Source organism: Camellia sinensis, chromosome 12 (assembly GCF_055761805.1).
Source record: "Camellia sinensis isolate YWXY chromosome 12, ASM5576180v1, whole genome shotgun sequence".
Taxonomy (NCBI): Eukaryota; Viridiplantae; Streptophyta; class Magnoliopsida; order Ericales; family Theaceae; genus Camellia; species Camellia sinensis.
Genome location: NC_138972.1, coordinates 98309993 through 98325148, shown reverse-complemented (window position 1 = coordinate 98325148; position 15156 = coordinate 98309993). Strand labels below are relative to the sequence as shown.

Genomic DNA, 15156 nt, shown 5'->3' with positions numbered 1-15156 from the left:
GACAAGAGTGAAGAATGACCATAAAACAAGAGTGAAGAATGACCATAAAATGATCAAAATAGACCATAAAATAAGTTTCACAAACCAACAACAGTCACCTTAGCATTGCGGACAATAGTGACCCCAAGTCCCAATGTGAGATATCCATGCAATTTTTACAAGAAAATAAATAATAATAAAAAATCAACACAATGATGATACCTTCTTTCCATATCAATAATAAAATGTTGAGGACGCGTTATTCATGGTATTCATAATATATAATTATTGTGTGATATTATATAAACAAAACAAAAAAAATTAAAAATCAAGAAGCAAGTTTTGGTCTTATTTTTTTAAAACCAAGGATCTATCGAAGTAGTTTAAAATTTTAAATTTGTCACTGTCATATCATTTTGATAATAAATTTAGTAAATATAAATGTTTTCAAATTTGCTTCTTTTTTTTTTCCCAACAATCAACGAAAAAGATATTATAATATAACATTGCTCATAAGAAGTAACATAAATTTATTAGTAGGAAATGACCTTTAAGGAGATAATTAAACAATCTTTTGATATTGGAATCAAAATTTATACAGTAATGCTAACTTATTGATGTCTTAATTTCTAGATAGGTAGATACAATCATGCAAGCCTAGTTAGGAATTCTTACTCCAAAAATAAGGCCTTCTTATTTATTTAGTCTACTAACACAAAAATTAATTAAAGAACTAGATATAGAATGTATATAAAATTTTTAACCATCTCAACTAATTGAAAGCAATTTGGTACTTAGGCTGCTTGTTGGGGGAAAATAGGCCAAAATGTTGCTCAGTCCCTGCTCCATCCTTTTTGTTCTCATCAAACATAGCAAACAAGTAAGTCTCTATAGCCTTCCCAGGCCTCTTGGGAGTTCCACTCCCTCCATTCACATGCTGAATCAAATTCTTATAATAAGTCCCTGCATTGTCTAATGTAGATCCGGCACCGCCACCATCAGATGGCCAGCCACTCTCCGACACCACGATCTCCACCCTGGGTCCGCCCACCTTCTCGACAGCTGAGTACATAGCATCCAACATGGCATCAAAAAGGTTCTGGTAACCAGACTGATCATCTTGCACCACCACTCCTGTGGCAGTGAACAGGGCATATGGAAGAGTAATGTGTTGTTGATCACCATTGTATGCAAAATAAGGGTATATGTTTGCAAGCAGTGGAGACTTGTTTGCGGCTAGGAATTGAATGATCGGTTCCATGAACGACTTCACACCGTCGAAAGAGCCTTGCGATGGTGGGTATGAGTTGCTTACTAGTGCCGAGTATGTTGCAGTTGAAACCTTGATTTGGTCCTGTTGTATTCAACAAAAAAATTGTGATAATCAGATTATATTAATAATCTAAATAAATGATTCATATTAAATTATCGATAGTTATATAATTGAATCAAATTTATTTTGAAAATCTAAATCCTACATATGATTTCAAAATATACCATCTATTTTTCTAAAACTAATGCAATCTAATTATGTGATTACTGATATCTAATCTAATTAAAATTCTTTCACAGTAATAATCAACTTGCTAGACACTAAAAAATAAATGATTCGAATCACAGAATTAGGCTCAGAGTGGGCTCACATCACATAAATTGACCCGCCAGTCCAAGGAAAGTTCTTTATTTAAAATAAACCCTAAATGAGTGAGACTGCCTAATTTAGAAATAAGCAATGTTATTATGTTAGGAACTGAAATGATTTACCAAAATTTCTACCAAATCACTCATATGCCTCTAGCATTTTTGTTTAGAAATAAACGCTTGCCTGTAAACCCAAGGCTGCAATTGCATTGTAAACGTTTTGCATGGCGGGGAGGACAAATTGAACATACTGAGCAGTGTCTGCTTTGTTGGGATCCACTTCGTTTCCAACCGAGATGTACCGGAACTTGACGCCCGGGAAATAGTTTCCAACATTGTTTTGGACCCATTGTGATGCGTCCGAAGGATCAGACCCAAGAGCTGGAAGGTCGGAGTTGGGGACGTCGAGGACTAATTCAATGTTGGAACCCCTCAGGGCTTCGAGGGTCGATGGATTTGGACCGTACATTCGCATCCTTCCAATGCCGTTGGATTGGTAGAGTTGTACAACTTCTTGATCCGATGGTAAGTTGTCGCCCAGTTGTCCATTACACACTCCTATGGATTGTGCATCTGCAATGGTGACATTTTGGTGAGAAAAACACTAAATATACACACACAAAAAAATTGTACGAAATGATGTGGCAGTGATTTTTTTGGGAATTATGAAATATAATGTTAGGCATTTTGAGTTTTAATGAATGAATATAAATAGGTCATCTCTGGTGTTATCGACTAAGACTCTATGTTTCCTTTACTAAAATAGCATAAGCTTATTATATAATTTCTCTCATTCACTTTTTACATACGATTTCAATATATACATATCTATGATATTGAATAAATCCATTTAGAAAAATTTTATATGCAACAAAAACGTTGACGCTTGAATTTAAGATAACCATACCGATAGCATCCCATTTGAAAAAGAAGAAGAAGAAAAGGCTCCAATGTGGAGTGACTGAATGAATCAAATATTCAAGATCAAGAAGGCATACAAACATGCCGTTAAACAAACAAATCTAAAAGATGGATCATTAAACAAAAATATATAAGAGAGTAATGATATACAAATAAAAATATTATACACAAATTGTATATAGAACAATGTGGTAGAATTATAGATTTATCTCTTTAAAATAAAAACAAAAAATCTATTAAGTTGATTACTAATGTCTGATCAACTTAAGTTTTTGCATGTATATTTTTCTCAGTTTATCTTATGAGACGAACGGTTCAGATAATTGAAATGGGTACAAATTGGTCCATAATGCGCCAACTTCACATGTAAAGTTGAGATATTTAATCTTAACAAATCTAAACTCATTGCATGGCAAGGAACTCAGGATCATATAGGGGCATAAAAAGTTTGAAAACAATGTACAAAAATATGCACATTTTTTTTTATATCCACATTAAATTACAAAACATAATAATTGCAAGATAATTTATCTATTAAGACCATCTCCAACGTATCATCAATTCTTTTATCAAATTTAAATTTGACAAAAAATCATCCTTTTTTTTGTTCCAATGGTTTCATTAGATGAGTATCAAATTGAGGAAAGAGAAGAGAAAGCAAACTCAACGATTTATAGTGGTTCAGCACGCCGGGCCTACGTCTACTACCCAAGTATCCTTAGAAATTTCTCCACTATTGTAATAACCCTGACCCGTAGTTAGCTACTAATTAGTAATTAAGGATGTTAATTAAGCAGATTAAATAAATTATGGGTTTGTTATGTAATTTGCATGATCTTTGGCTTCCTATCTGTTACTGGTGGAAATATCTGTCTAGAAATCTGCTTTAATATAAAGATTGAAAGCCTTATCGGCATCTGAAACCGAAATTGATTACACCAATATGTTATTTGGAATTTTTAGAACCTTGTGGCAAATTTTATTAAAATTTGATTCAGTCTGATTAATTAAGTCATGTTTGGTTGGCCTAATATTCTAATTATTGTATTTTTGGTACCATAGCTTTATTTGAGCTTAATAAGCCCATTTGGACTCAATTACTTCATCTCCCTTGAGTGGAAAAATCTGAGAGTTTACTTGAGAGAGAGAGAGAGAGAGAGGGCATTCTAGAGAGAGAGAAGAAGAGGTTGAAGAGAAATTGCAGGAATTCACCAATATTGTGCAAGTACCTAGCTAATTCAATACTATAGGTATGAATTCAACCTCTAATTTATGAATCTAAGTCATCAACATGAAGATTATGAGTTTAATTGTGAATATTAAGCCTAAGATGAAGATTTGAGTTACAATTCATACATGCATGCATGAATACATGGAGTTTTGACATGTTAAGTTTGATTTTGGGTATCTATGTTGTTATCATGAGTTATTTGGCACATGCATGTGTAATTTATCATATTTTAAAGCTTAAATCCATGTTTTGAAAAGGATTTCCCTCATGCATGGAGCCTTTGAGCTCAATTTACTAGTTTCATGAAGTTTGAAGAAAAGAGTTTGAAAGATTTTATATGCATGCTTTGTTTCTTAAACTTCAAGATGGAATGTGAGTTTTTGGCAAAACCTTAGGCCATGATTTTATGAAATGATCCTAAATTCTTCATGTTTTACAAGTTTACTATGTTATCTCAAGTTTTGGGGCCCAAGAGATGTGTTTTGGATGGTTGAATTCGAGTTTTGAGCTTGGTGATCAAATCTGGAGATTCCAGAATTTGCATCCACGCTCGAGCGACCACTCTGAGTGCGTGCACTCCGCTCGAGCGTGAATTGAAAGCTCCCAGAAGTTTCATGTCGTTTACAGATCACTCGAGCGAAGGATTGTGCGCTCGAGCGACCATTCACATTTTACATGTCCGCTCGAGCATAGAAGTTGTAGCTCGAGCGTAGATTGAGACCAACCAGTACTTTTTTCCAAGTTTGCAGATCGCTCGAGCGAAGGAAGTCTCGCTCGAGCGACCCCTCTCATTTTGCATGTCCGCTCGAGCGAGGGAGTCTACGCTCAAGCGGGGACCTTATTTTCAGAAATTTTGCCTAAGTGTTCCAACTCATGTTTTGGCATTCTCATTGCATCTTAGGCATTCCTAAGCCTAAATTAAGCTTTGATAATGAGGTTATGGATTAGAAATACACTAAGAAAATAATGTACCAAGTTCCGAGACTGCAAGTGTGTGTGTGTTTTAATCATTGTGCTAAGTATGAACAAGAACCAACGTAAAGAAAGTTAAGCTGTGTTGGCCATGTGAACGTGTAATAATGAGATGTGTTGTGTTATGTACTTTTGTGATTGTAGGTCAACGTCTGAAGATTGATTAACCATTTGCGAGAACCACTGTGAGTAACGTTATCGTAAAGATATGTTTATATGAAATTATGTTCCAAATGAAATGTGATAAGCTATGATTTCTGTTATGATATCTGTTTTACGTGAACGAACATTCCAAGTTTGAAATCTATTATGGCATCCATAGATAGTCCCAAGTCATGGGGGACGGCATGAAAATGCAGGTCCATGACATATAAGTAATTATGAGATCTCGTTAGCCACTTCATTGTGGTGATATGTGTTTAATCGGTATCCGGAACCGGTTACTCTAGTCGGAAGACGTTCTGTAATGTGTTCTATGGGTTGTACCATTATTATGTTCTGATATGAGAATGATTATGCTATGATCTGTTTTCTGCTTATGATATGTTCGGATTTCGTTCACTAACCTCTTTACCTTAATGTTATTCACTGGGCTTTAGCTCACTGTTTGTATATATATATATATATATATATATATATGTATAGGTGAGCATTCTGGAGTTCAAGTCTGGAGACTTTTTGTCTGGATCTGTGTTCTGTTGTCAGCCAGCCATTGTGCCTCATGTGGAGGTTCCCGAAGTGTCCTGTGTTCAAGTTCTGTTGGTCCTGTGTATATATGACTTGATGTAATTCTGTTGGCTATACTTCAGATACTTTAATGTGTGTGGGTATAATGTATGATTGACTTTTGACTATGTATATAAAGTTTTAAATATTCTGTTTCATATAAGTCAGCACAGCTCATTGGACAACTATATTTATGTATTTGCTTCCGCTAGCCCCTTATTATATGCTTATCTGTTCAGAGGCCTTCGGTAATCCAAGGATTACTGGCCGGTTACGATGCTAAACCTATAGGGGCAGGTTTGGGTCGTGACAACTATTCTTCAAATAGTAATTACACCACTAGTGTAACAACCCCAAACTGTGATTAATCACTAAATCGTGATTAAGAATGCCTAATAAGTAATTAAGAGGAAATTATGAGATAACCGCATGTGAATTATGTTATTTGTGTTTATATGTTCTTCTTTCTATTTCGGTATGCGAATTAATGGCCTTATCGGCATTCAATCATGAAATTGCTTAGGTTAATATGTAATTTGGAATTTGTAGGAATTTATGGTAGGTCTAATTGAAATCTGAATCAGAACGAAATAATTAGAATAAAATAATGCCAATTGATTAGTTGTAAGTCTAGCTTAATTAACTTCTTAATCAAGCCTATATAAGGCTTACAAACATTCTAGACTCATCATTTTTCATCCTCCTTTAGACAAAAACGTGAGGGGGAGAGAGTGAGTGAAGAGAAGTTTGAACTCGAGAGAGGAAAGCAAGCATTTGGAAGGAACTTTGGAAATTTGACCTCCTAGCTTAAAGAATTAGGCATCTTAAACCCAACTGAACACTGAAAGTAAGAAATCAAGCATTTAGTTTTGTAACTGAGTTCGTTCATGCATGAATTTAAGAGAATTGAGCTAAGAGATGCAAGAATTAAGCTAAAGAAATGGAAAGGAAGAGCAATTCATATGTGCATGTGCATTTTATTGCATTTGGAGCATGTTGTCTAAGAAATTCTGTCGTGCATGTAACAAGTTGAACTTAGTTGTCAGAATTCATCATGTTTTACATCATTTTATCTCATTTGATCATGTTTTGGAAGGTTGAAGTTCATATAAACTCATGCATGTTATGTTTTCCAAGTTTCAAGTTTGAGTTTGAAAAATTGGCATGCTTTTGGGCCTTGATTTTGTGAAATGATCTTTAATTTATGATGTTATACAAGTTTAGGCATGTTTTCTCAAGTTTTGGGCCCAAATGATGTGTTTTGAAGCTTTGACGTCAAGTTTTGAACTTGGGAAGTAAATTTGGAAATTTCAGAATTTGTACTCTTCGCTCGAGCTATGGAGTCTGTGCTCGAGCGAAGAATATGAGCTCCCAGTACTTTTGTAGAGTTGAGGGTTGGCTCAAGTGGCAAAACCTGCGCTCGAGTAACCATTATTATTTTTGAGCTATGGCTCGAGCGACTAAGGTTGCGTTCGAGTGTAAAATGAGAGTTCCCAAAAATTTTACAGACCAAGAGATCCGCTCAAGCAACCAAAGTTGTGCTCTAACAAACTGCCATGTTTCAGAAATTTTGACAAAAGTTTTCAAAGTAAATTTTGGTATCCTTATTGCATCTTTGGCATTCCTAAGCCTTGGGGATAAGGTGTAGAAACACACCAAGATAGAGAGGTAATAAGTTAAGCACCAACGGAGCCTATGTTTCATTGTGTATCTGTTACATGTTTGTGTAGGTCACGTGCCATAGTCCATCTAAACTGTGTGATCCGTCTGTTTTGCGTTTGGAGCTATCTATAAGTAATAACTCTATAAAACTATGTTTAACTTTATGTATTTTCTGAATAATATGATATAATCTATCTTTTGAAATGCTATCTTATGATTAAATAAATGAATGTCTGAATTTTTGAAATGTATTCATGGCATCCTTAGCATCATGTGATATTTTACATCTTTTTTATGGGTCATCAGGTCCCTTTATGGGTCATCAGCAAGTGAATCTTTATGAACGTCTTTGTGCACCTGAGTCATCGGAACCACTTCCCATATAATTATGGGTCATCAGATTTGTTAACGCTAATGAATGTACCACGTATGATCATAAGTGAATTCTAAACGTGAATATGAATATGACTTTGTTTTTTAATCTGAATTCTGATTTCTGAATTTGTTATGGACATCATTCATAAAACCTTTACTCTGTTATTATTCACTAGGCTCCAGCTCACTATATTATTTATGTATGTAGGTGATCAGGCGCATGACCAGGCTTTGTGTTGATTGCCTAGAGTTCTGTTCGGTCAACCAACCACTGTGCCTCCCGAGGAGGTTTCCATTTTGAAGTGATCAAGTTTTGTGAACCATGTTAAGACCTTTGTTTTTTTTGTTTTAATCTAAACAAGTTTTGTATATCCTGTGTATTGAGATGAGTCCCATTTTGGTTTTATTTGCATCTGTGTTGGATGTTTAACTAATGTAAATATGACGTCACGTGTACGTATTTAAGTTTTAAATTTTTTGTTCCATGTATGTCTGTACAACTATATGGACATTGCTTTTGATATTAGCTTCTGTTAGCCCTTTAATTTTGTTAATCCGTTCAGAGGCCTTAGGTAATCCCAGGATTACTGACCGGTTACAATGTTAAACCTATGGAGGCGAGTTTGAGTCGTGACAACTAGCTTCACGGGTGTTAGTGAACAATTACAGACTAGTTTAGAATTCGGCGCCTAGTCACACTTGATCAAGTGATTTTATCACAAAAACCACTCGCAAAAATAACCTACCTAGTTTTGAATCCGGTGTCTAGTTTCACCTAACTCAGGTGATTTTATCCCAAAAAATCACTTACAAAAACTCTCTGTCTCTCTCTTTTTGTACAAGAATGTTCTTGGCAATTTTATTTGACAAAACTCCTTTCAGTTGTAATTGTATTTGATTTTTTTATTTCAGTAAGGCTATGAGTTTTTAGATGCAAATCCAACCCGAATTATGCCTTGCAGAGAAGTTTGTGGTGTTAATTCTTTCATGTTTGTCACTTCACTGACTATTTCGGGGATCGAGCTGCCCGGTCAGCCCGTGGGGGTCCAGGGGCAACGCCCCTTGGTGGGTCCGGGGCAATGCCCCCGATGCCAAAAGCAAAAATGCAGTCGAAGTTGCTTGTTTGCTCGAGCGGCCATTAGTGCGCTCGAGCGGAGAATCTTTGGTTCCAGAAGTTTGAACTGTCTACAAAAGTACTAGAACTTGTGTTTTTGCACTCGAGCGGCCATTCTTGCGCTCGAGCAGAGATCGCAGATCTATTTTCTATAAATATGCGATTCAATCAGATTTTAGGGTTACGACTTCCAGATCTTCTTCTTGGATATTAGGGTTTATACCTGGAGTTTCTTTGCTAGTTTCTTTCATGTTTGTTTAAGTTTAACTCATGGTTTGAGAAGTATACATCAAAGGATTATTTGATTCATTCAATACAAAAGAGAGAGTTGTTGTTCGGTGGATTCCGGTGTGGCTCATCATCGTGATTCGACATCGGCGTTGTGGATTCAACGTTGGGCAAGACAATTCCGTGGTGAAGACGGGGTTAGAAGAGGCACATAGGGGTCGATTTGATTCGAGTGTGGATTCGCTAGGTAATTGAGAGTACACTTATGTAATTCCTTTATGTCTTCTTAGTGGATTGTTTTGTGGCTTTTGCCCGTAGTTTTTTTTTTTTTTTTTATCACAATTGGAGGCGCTCCAATTGTGATTTTTCCACGTTAAATCATTGTGTTGATTTGTCTTTGATTGTTTGATTGTGATTGCTATTTACTCGTTAAAATTGATATATAATCACAAATCAATATCTATGAGGTTTCTAGATTTTTCAAAGAATAATAAGAATAAGGAATAGAAAATCCTTCTACAATTTTGCTCAAATTCTCAACAAATTTTCTCACAGAAAAGCACAATAATATTTTGAGAACAAATAAATATCATATATTTTTTTATTTTATTTTCTTCTCTTCTTCAACACTTATTTTTCTTCAGTATACTCCTTATATATCGTAAAATTATATCGGTTAAGGGAGAGAAGAGGCGCTCATATCTGTTGGAGGAGACACATGCAGAGAAAGACGGAGCACGGGCACCAATTTCTCATTTTCAAATTTAGTAGGTGGAGGAGTTGAAAATATAGCCATTTCGCTTTTGATGAATAGTAAAACGCACCGTAATTTACTAATTTTCTTCCAAACCTTACGAATTTCAAAGGTACACAGTAACTTTTCTATTAAAAAATATATGATGCACAGTAAAATCTTTTTAAATAATGTTTATAACAAATATAACATACAACATATATTTTAACAAAAAATATTTTGTGTCAAATAATGTAAACTATGCATATTAAAAAATCACAATTTATCCCATAATATTTTAGACATCATCAAAATTAAACCATATAATTAACAATCTTCCCATTTTTGATGATGGCAATCTATACATGAATTTGACACAAAATTTCACAAAATAAATGCAACATAAAAAATTTCCACAATCATAATATAAACATTTATTTGCATTATATTTTCTCCCCATTTATTAACAATTCTTTGTCAAACAATTTATATAAAAATCATATTATATTTCTTCTTCCCCCTGTGACATCATCAAAATAAAAGGTTAATAGACAAATTATTTACAGAGAATGAAAATTTTCGGTTCCCAAACGAAAATCATGTAAACACAGTTGATCAATGATAAAAGATATAGCACATAATCTGAAAAGAATTTTTTTTTTTTTATTTTATTTCTCTCATGTGGTCGTTATCGAGATTCGCTAAAACAAATCATGTAGTGGCACCTATAATGTTGACAAACAAGATATTTGAGCAGATATACATCGATGATTGTAGCTGTGGTGTGTATAAAAAGTGACATAGATAATGTGTAAAGATACAAAACCTTCAAGTATTCTTAGAGAAAAAAATTTGTTCACTATCTGTGTAATCATGTCATTTATTACTTTAGCCATCAATGGTTCTGACATGAATGAGGTGCCTGAGATTCAGGCAAATGAAAGGTTACTCATAGTGCATTCACACGTTATTTCAGTAACTGAGAGTCCTAGTGTATTTGGTTATCGTAGTGATATAGAGGCTATCAATAACACTATGGCTCTCAGTACACAGGTGATGACTGCAGTTTCCAATATGGCTCAACGACTACAAGCAAGAAGCCAAGAGAATCAACAATTAAAAGAAGAGATGATCTATTTAAAACAACAACATACTGAAACTCGTCAAGCGAAGAGAATTATTGGGAGTAAAAATTCACAGTTGGAGAATGCGGTGCAATATTACGCAACCGTTATAATGCCAAAACTCACAGAGGTCGAAAATAGAGAAGTTCAAGTTTGAGAGGCTCATGAAAAACCATTGAGAGAAGTTAAGTGCAAAAAATTTGTGAAGCCTACTCAAAACTAACATGTAATCTCAAAATATTTTCTCCTTCTAAAATAAAATTACAAGCATTTCTTTTTGTCAAAACTTTTCCTTCTTTGTTATAAAAAGAAATTTTGGTGATGATAAGGACTAAGATAAAAATATAGAGTAAGTTTAGAATATATCTTTTTTTAAAATAAAAAAAAAGAAAAGAAAAACTCCCCTTAAAATTATGCATATGATCAAAAAATTATTTTCTATTCGGTTAAAGTTTCCACCATTTTTTTGTACTAAATAAGCTCATCATTTTTTATACTAAATAAACTCAAAAAAAGTATTTTTTTTTTCTCTTACCTTCCACCACTTTTATCTTAAATAAATTCACGTGTACAAATTTAAAATTCAAACAACACATAGACTTAATTAGCCACGAATACAAAAAAATTAACATTTTAAGATGAACCGCGGAGTTTAGTTCTATCTCTGCTTTTCCTGCAATCTGTGGCCTATTTTGACACCAATTTTTCTTTGTATGCATTCAATATTTTTTTTTTTTGATTTTTTCTATGTGAAAAAGTCTTAGGTTTTCAATATTTTTCAAACCATTTAATTGAGACTTGGACCCAAACCCCTGTCTCTCTCTCTCTCTCTCTCTGATCAAACTTAATGGACCAGACTTGGAAGAATGGTTTTTACTGACGAGTCAATTGGGTTGGGCAACAATCACTCAATGATCATCTTACACGGTGTAAGAGGAGCTAATTTGAGCCCACCAAATTAATCAGGCCCAATAGTCCAAGGTTGGTGGGCCCAGATTTATCGCCATCAAACGGGTCGAATCGCTCTAAGCCTCGAAAGGGTTCGGATCCACGAACTTAGAGACTTACTTGAGCTCGGACTCGAAAGGGTTCGGATCCACGAACCTAGAGATCCGAAGCACTTGGCTTTGAACGGATTCAGACGCAATCTAGAAGCTGCTTCATTAATGAGTCCCAGAACACTTGCGGACTCGGAGCTTTCCGGGATCTACGCACCAGAACCATGGGCGTAATGGAGTTCGAACAAAGGACCCGATCTCGAGGATAGTGAGTGAAGATAAATTCATTCTTCGGTTAAACTAGCCTATACCCGGGTCGAGGTGGCACGACCTCGGGGGGTCCATGAGACTTGGCAATATTTGGCGGCGGGGGGTCCTCTAGGACTACCTCGGCCCCTTGGGATGATTGGGGATCATTGGTTAGGTGTGGCTAAGAAGAAGGGTTCGCCGAGAGGTTGATCTCCTCTTCGAGGGTTTTCCTGATCCTCGGCGAGGTCACCTCCTCAGACAAGGTGGTTAGAGAGAATATTCCCCACGTGCCTTGCACATGGCCTCCATCCTACATCATGAGGTGTCTACAAATAGCACCCATCCATAGCTTTACAAGGGATGGATTTTGGAGAGAAAACTCTTGGGAAAGAACTAATTTCCCTTCTCCATTATCAACCTTGAGAGTGAAAGTGAGAGATCCATGGGAGAACCTTGCCATTATTGTCACTCTAGCTACTTTCCCTTCTTCTTCACGCAATCTCTTATCTCCATCATCTCTTTACTTTTGTGTTCTTAGTTGAGACTATTGAAGAATCTAAGTCTCTCATCATCTTCTAGAGAATTTGAATTTTTCTTCAAGGATCTTTGAAGATCTTCAAATTTTCCAACGGCATTCTTGAACCCTCTCATACACGCGGCACATCCTGAATTTTTATATTGAATAACTTATACGCAATGAATTTTTATAGGTAAGTAAACCAAAAAAAAATTTAAAAATTTCCTTTAATTTTCTTCTTATTTTTTGAACACTATAAAAAATAAAAAATAAAAAATAAAAAGGAAAATATTTGGTAACTCGAATTTGAATTTGGCCGAATCGCCCGAATTTATGCATGCCGGTCGACTGCCTAGACGACCGGTGCAATACTTGCCTACCACGGTTGTCACCTATGTGGACTGCGGCTATCGCCTTGTTGCTAGATGATAGGTCGGATGACCGGCAAGTCAAAACTCGAACCATTCTAGCAAACTCAAATTCAAGCTTGGTAGCATTGTTTTTTTTAAAAAAAATAAAGCAAATTAGCTTCTATTTTTTTTTTTTAAATGGATCCAGTTGGGGATCCAACTGAAGAGATGTTGGGCTTGGAGAACTGATTTTAGAGCCTACTTTGATAATTTGAATTGTTCATCTTATAAGCTTTAATAAAATGATTATTTATCTAAAAAATTAAATTGATTGAAAATCAATAATTATGTGACCGAATTATATTAATATTAAGAAAATGAACAAGTATAATACACCATTCATTTTTTATGATGTAAATGTGCTATCAATGTGTGATTAATGATATCTAATCTTTTTCTTTTTCTTATTTATTTTTTTATTTTTTACATAAATACCCCCCTTCAACAAGTCATAAAATAATAATAATAATAATAATAATAATAATAATAATAATAATAATAATAATAATAATAATAATAATAATCATTCAACTTATCAAAATGACCCACAAAAATAGACACACCAAGCCTATAGTCCAATTGGGACATGAGAAAATTCAAACGATTATATTTGCCCACAGTTTCGTTTAATTTTGAATAATGCTATATAAATAGAATTTGTAAAAATAATATTTAGAATATTTAACATATGATTCATGAGAGGGAGATTTGTGCCAAATAGTGGGCTGAGCTGCGCCAACATGGAATGTGGTGTTGGGCCAGGTGAGGAGAGCCTGGGATGCATCATTGGGTCGAACTGGGTCCGCGCTAAATACAGTGCTGGTGCAGGACTGAGGTTATCCGAGATGTGTTTGTCCGAGCTGGACTCGTACGGAATATGGTGTCGGGCCGAGCTAGACTCACACAAGATATGGTATCGGCCAGACCCGGCTGAGCTGGCTCAGTTGGCGGGCAAAATTGCCCGGGCATTGAGGCCCAAGATAGCAAAGTCACGTGACAACCAAACTGCAAACTATTCGGGATACTGTTACCGAGGTAGGCGGTCCGTGGGATCGCGGTGTGTTGCAGAGATGTTGTGAGACCCCTAACTTTTGTAAACCTTATTAGATACCTAATTTTTGAGTTATTATAGTAAAGCCCTTAATTCGTTGATTATTCACAAAGTAAACCCTAGAACCGAAAACGCATCACGGACGAACACATACAAACCCCAATCGACTCTGGAAGCTTCGAAATCATTTCTGACACTCTGATATTAATTGTTTAACTCTCAAATTTTAGATTAATCGCTCTAAACCTTAACTTTCGGTTTTCACAGTTTTTGTTCGGGTATTTACCTTTAAATTCAAAGCAAGATAATGCAAACCGAATTATTTTTTCTAACACAAATTTATTAACTCTACACTTGAAATAGATACTTTAATTGAGCCCAAGCCGTCACATTTTTATTAAATCATAAATTGACCCCAAACAAGTACCATTATATATTTATATATACACTTGTATCCTAAAATCTTTTTTTAGAATATTTTATTTTACAAATTCCAACAATTGTACACAAAAAAAAAAAAATATATAGAACAAGTCTATCAATTCACCATCACATGGCTAGCCATCACCATTGTAGGTGTAATGAATGTACTATGAGACAATTTTCCATGATTTAAGGAAGAAAAATCTTTGACTTGGTACAAACTTTTATATACATATATAAAAGCAACTAGGTTGGTTTGATTAGGAGGAAAACCCTAACTAGATCATATTTAGGAACCTAATTAAGACCTTTAATCCTCCACTATTCTATTGAATTCAAACTAAATCCAAACTATCCAATCCAATTCCAACCAAAGGGCATTTAGGACCTTTTGCACCAAATTCATTATATAAACAACCCCTCCCCTAGCATTTAAAATACAAGAAAAACACTTATGCACACTATATTTAGCTGAGAGAGAAGAAAGGAAGGAGGGTGAGCTTGGTAGAAGAGAGGAGAGGAAGAAAAAGTTTGCTAGCAATTCCAACAATCCTTAAGTAAGCCACAACACAACTCTCTCTTCCATTTTCCTTTTTCAAATACATGTTATTAGGAGTTTAAAATGGTATTTTCAGATGTGTTATAATGGTATTCTTGTGTTAAAAATGAAAGGAGTTGAGCCTTAATTCTACCATTCTTCTATTTCTCTTAATCTGAATAAGATTACATTTTTCCCTATCAATCTCTCAAAATTTTCAAAGGCACACCTTCACCTTAAATTTATAAGTTTAATACATATTAT

The 15156-nt window shown here is 35.0% G+C and overlaps 1 protein-coding gene across 1 annotated transcript; it reads right to left on the bottom strand.

The window, feature by feature from the left end:
- Positions 1 to 684: 684 nt before the first annotated feature.
- LOC145803759 (glucan endo-1,3-beta-glucosidase-like) lies at positions 685 to 9645 on the bottom strand. The gene is made up of 4 exons (XM_082897096.1): positions 9568 to 9645; positions 2528 to 2581; positions 1805 to 2224; positions 685 to 1333 (listed from the first exon to the last, which is right to left on the bottom strand). Exons 1-4 carry the CDS (start codon positions 9643 to 9645, stop codon positions 752 to 754), a joined length of 1134 nt encoding a protein of 377 aa, XP_082753222.1. The 3' UTR covers positions 685 to 751.
- Between the last annotated feature and the right edge of the window lie 5511 nt (positions 9646 to 15156).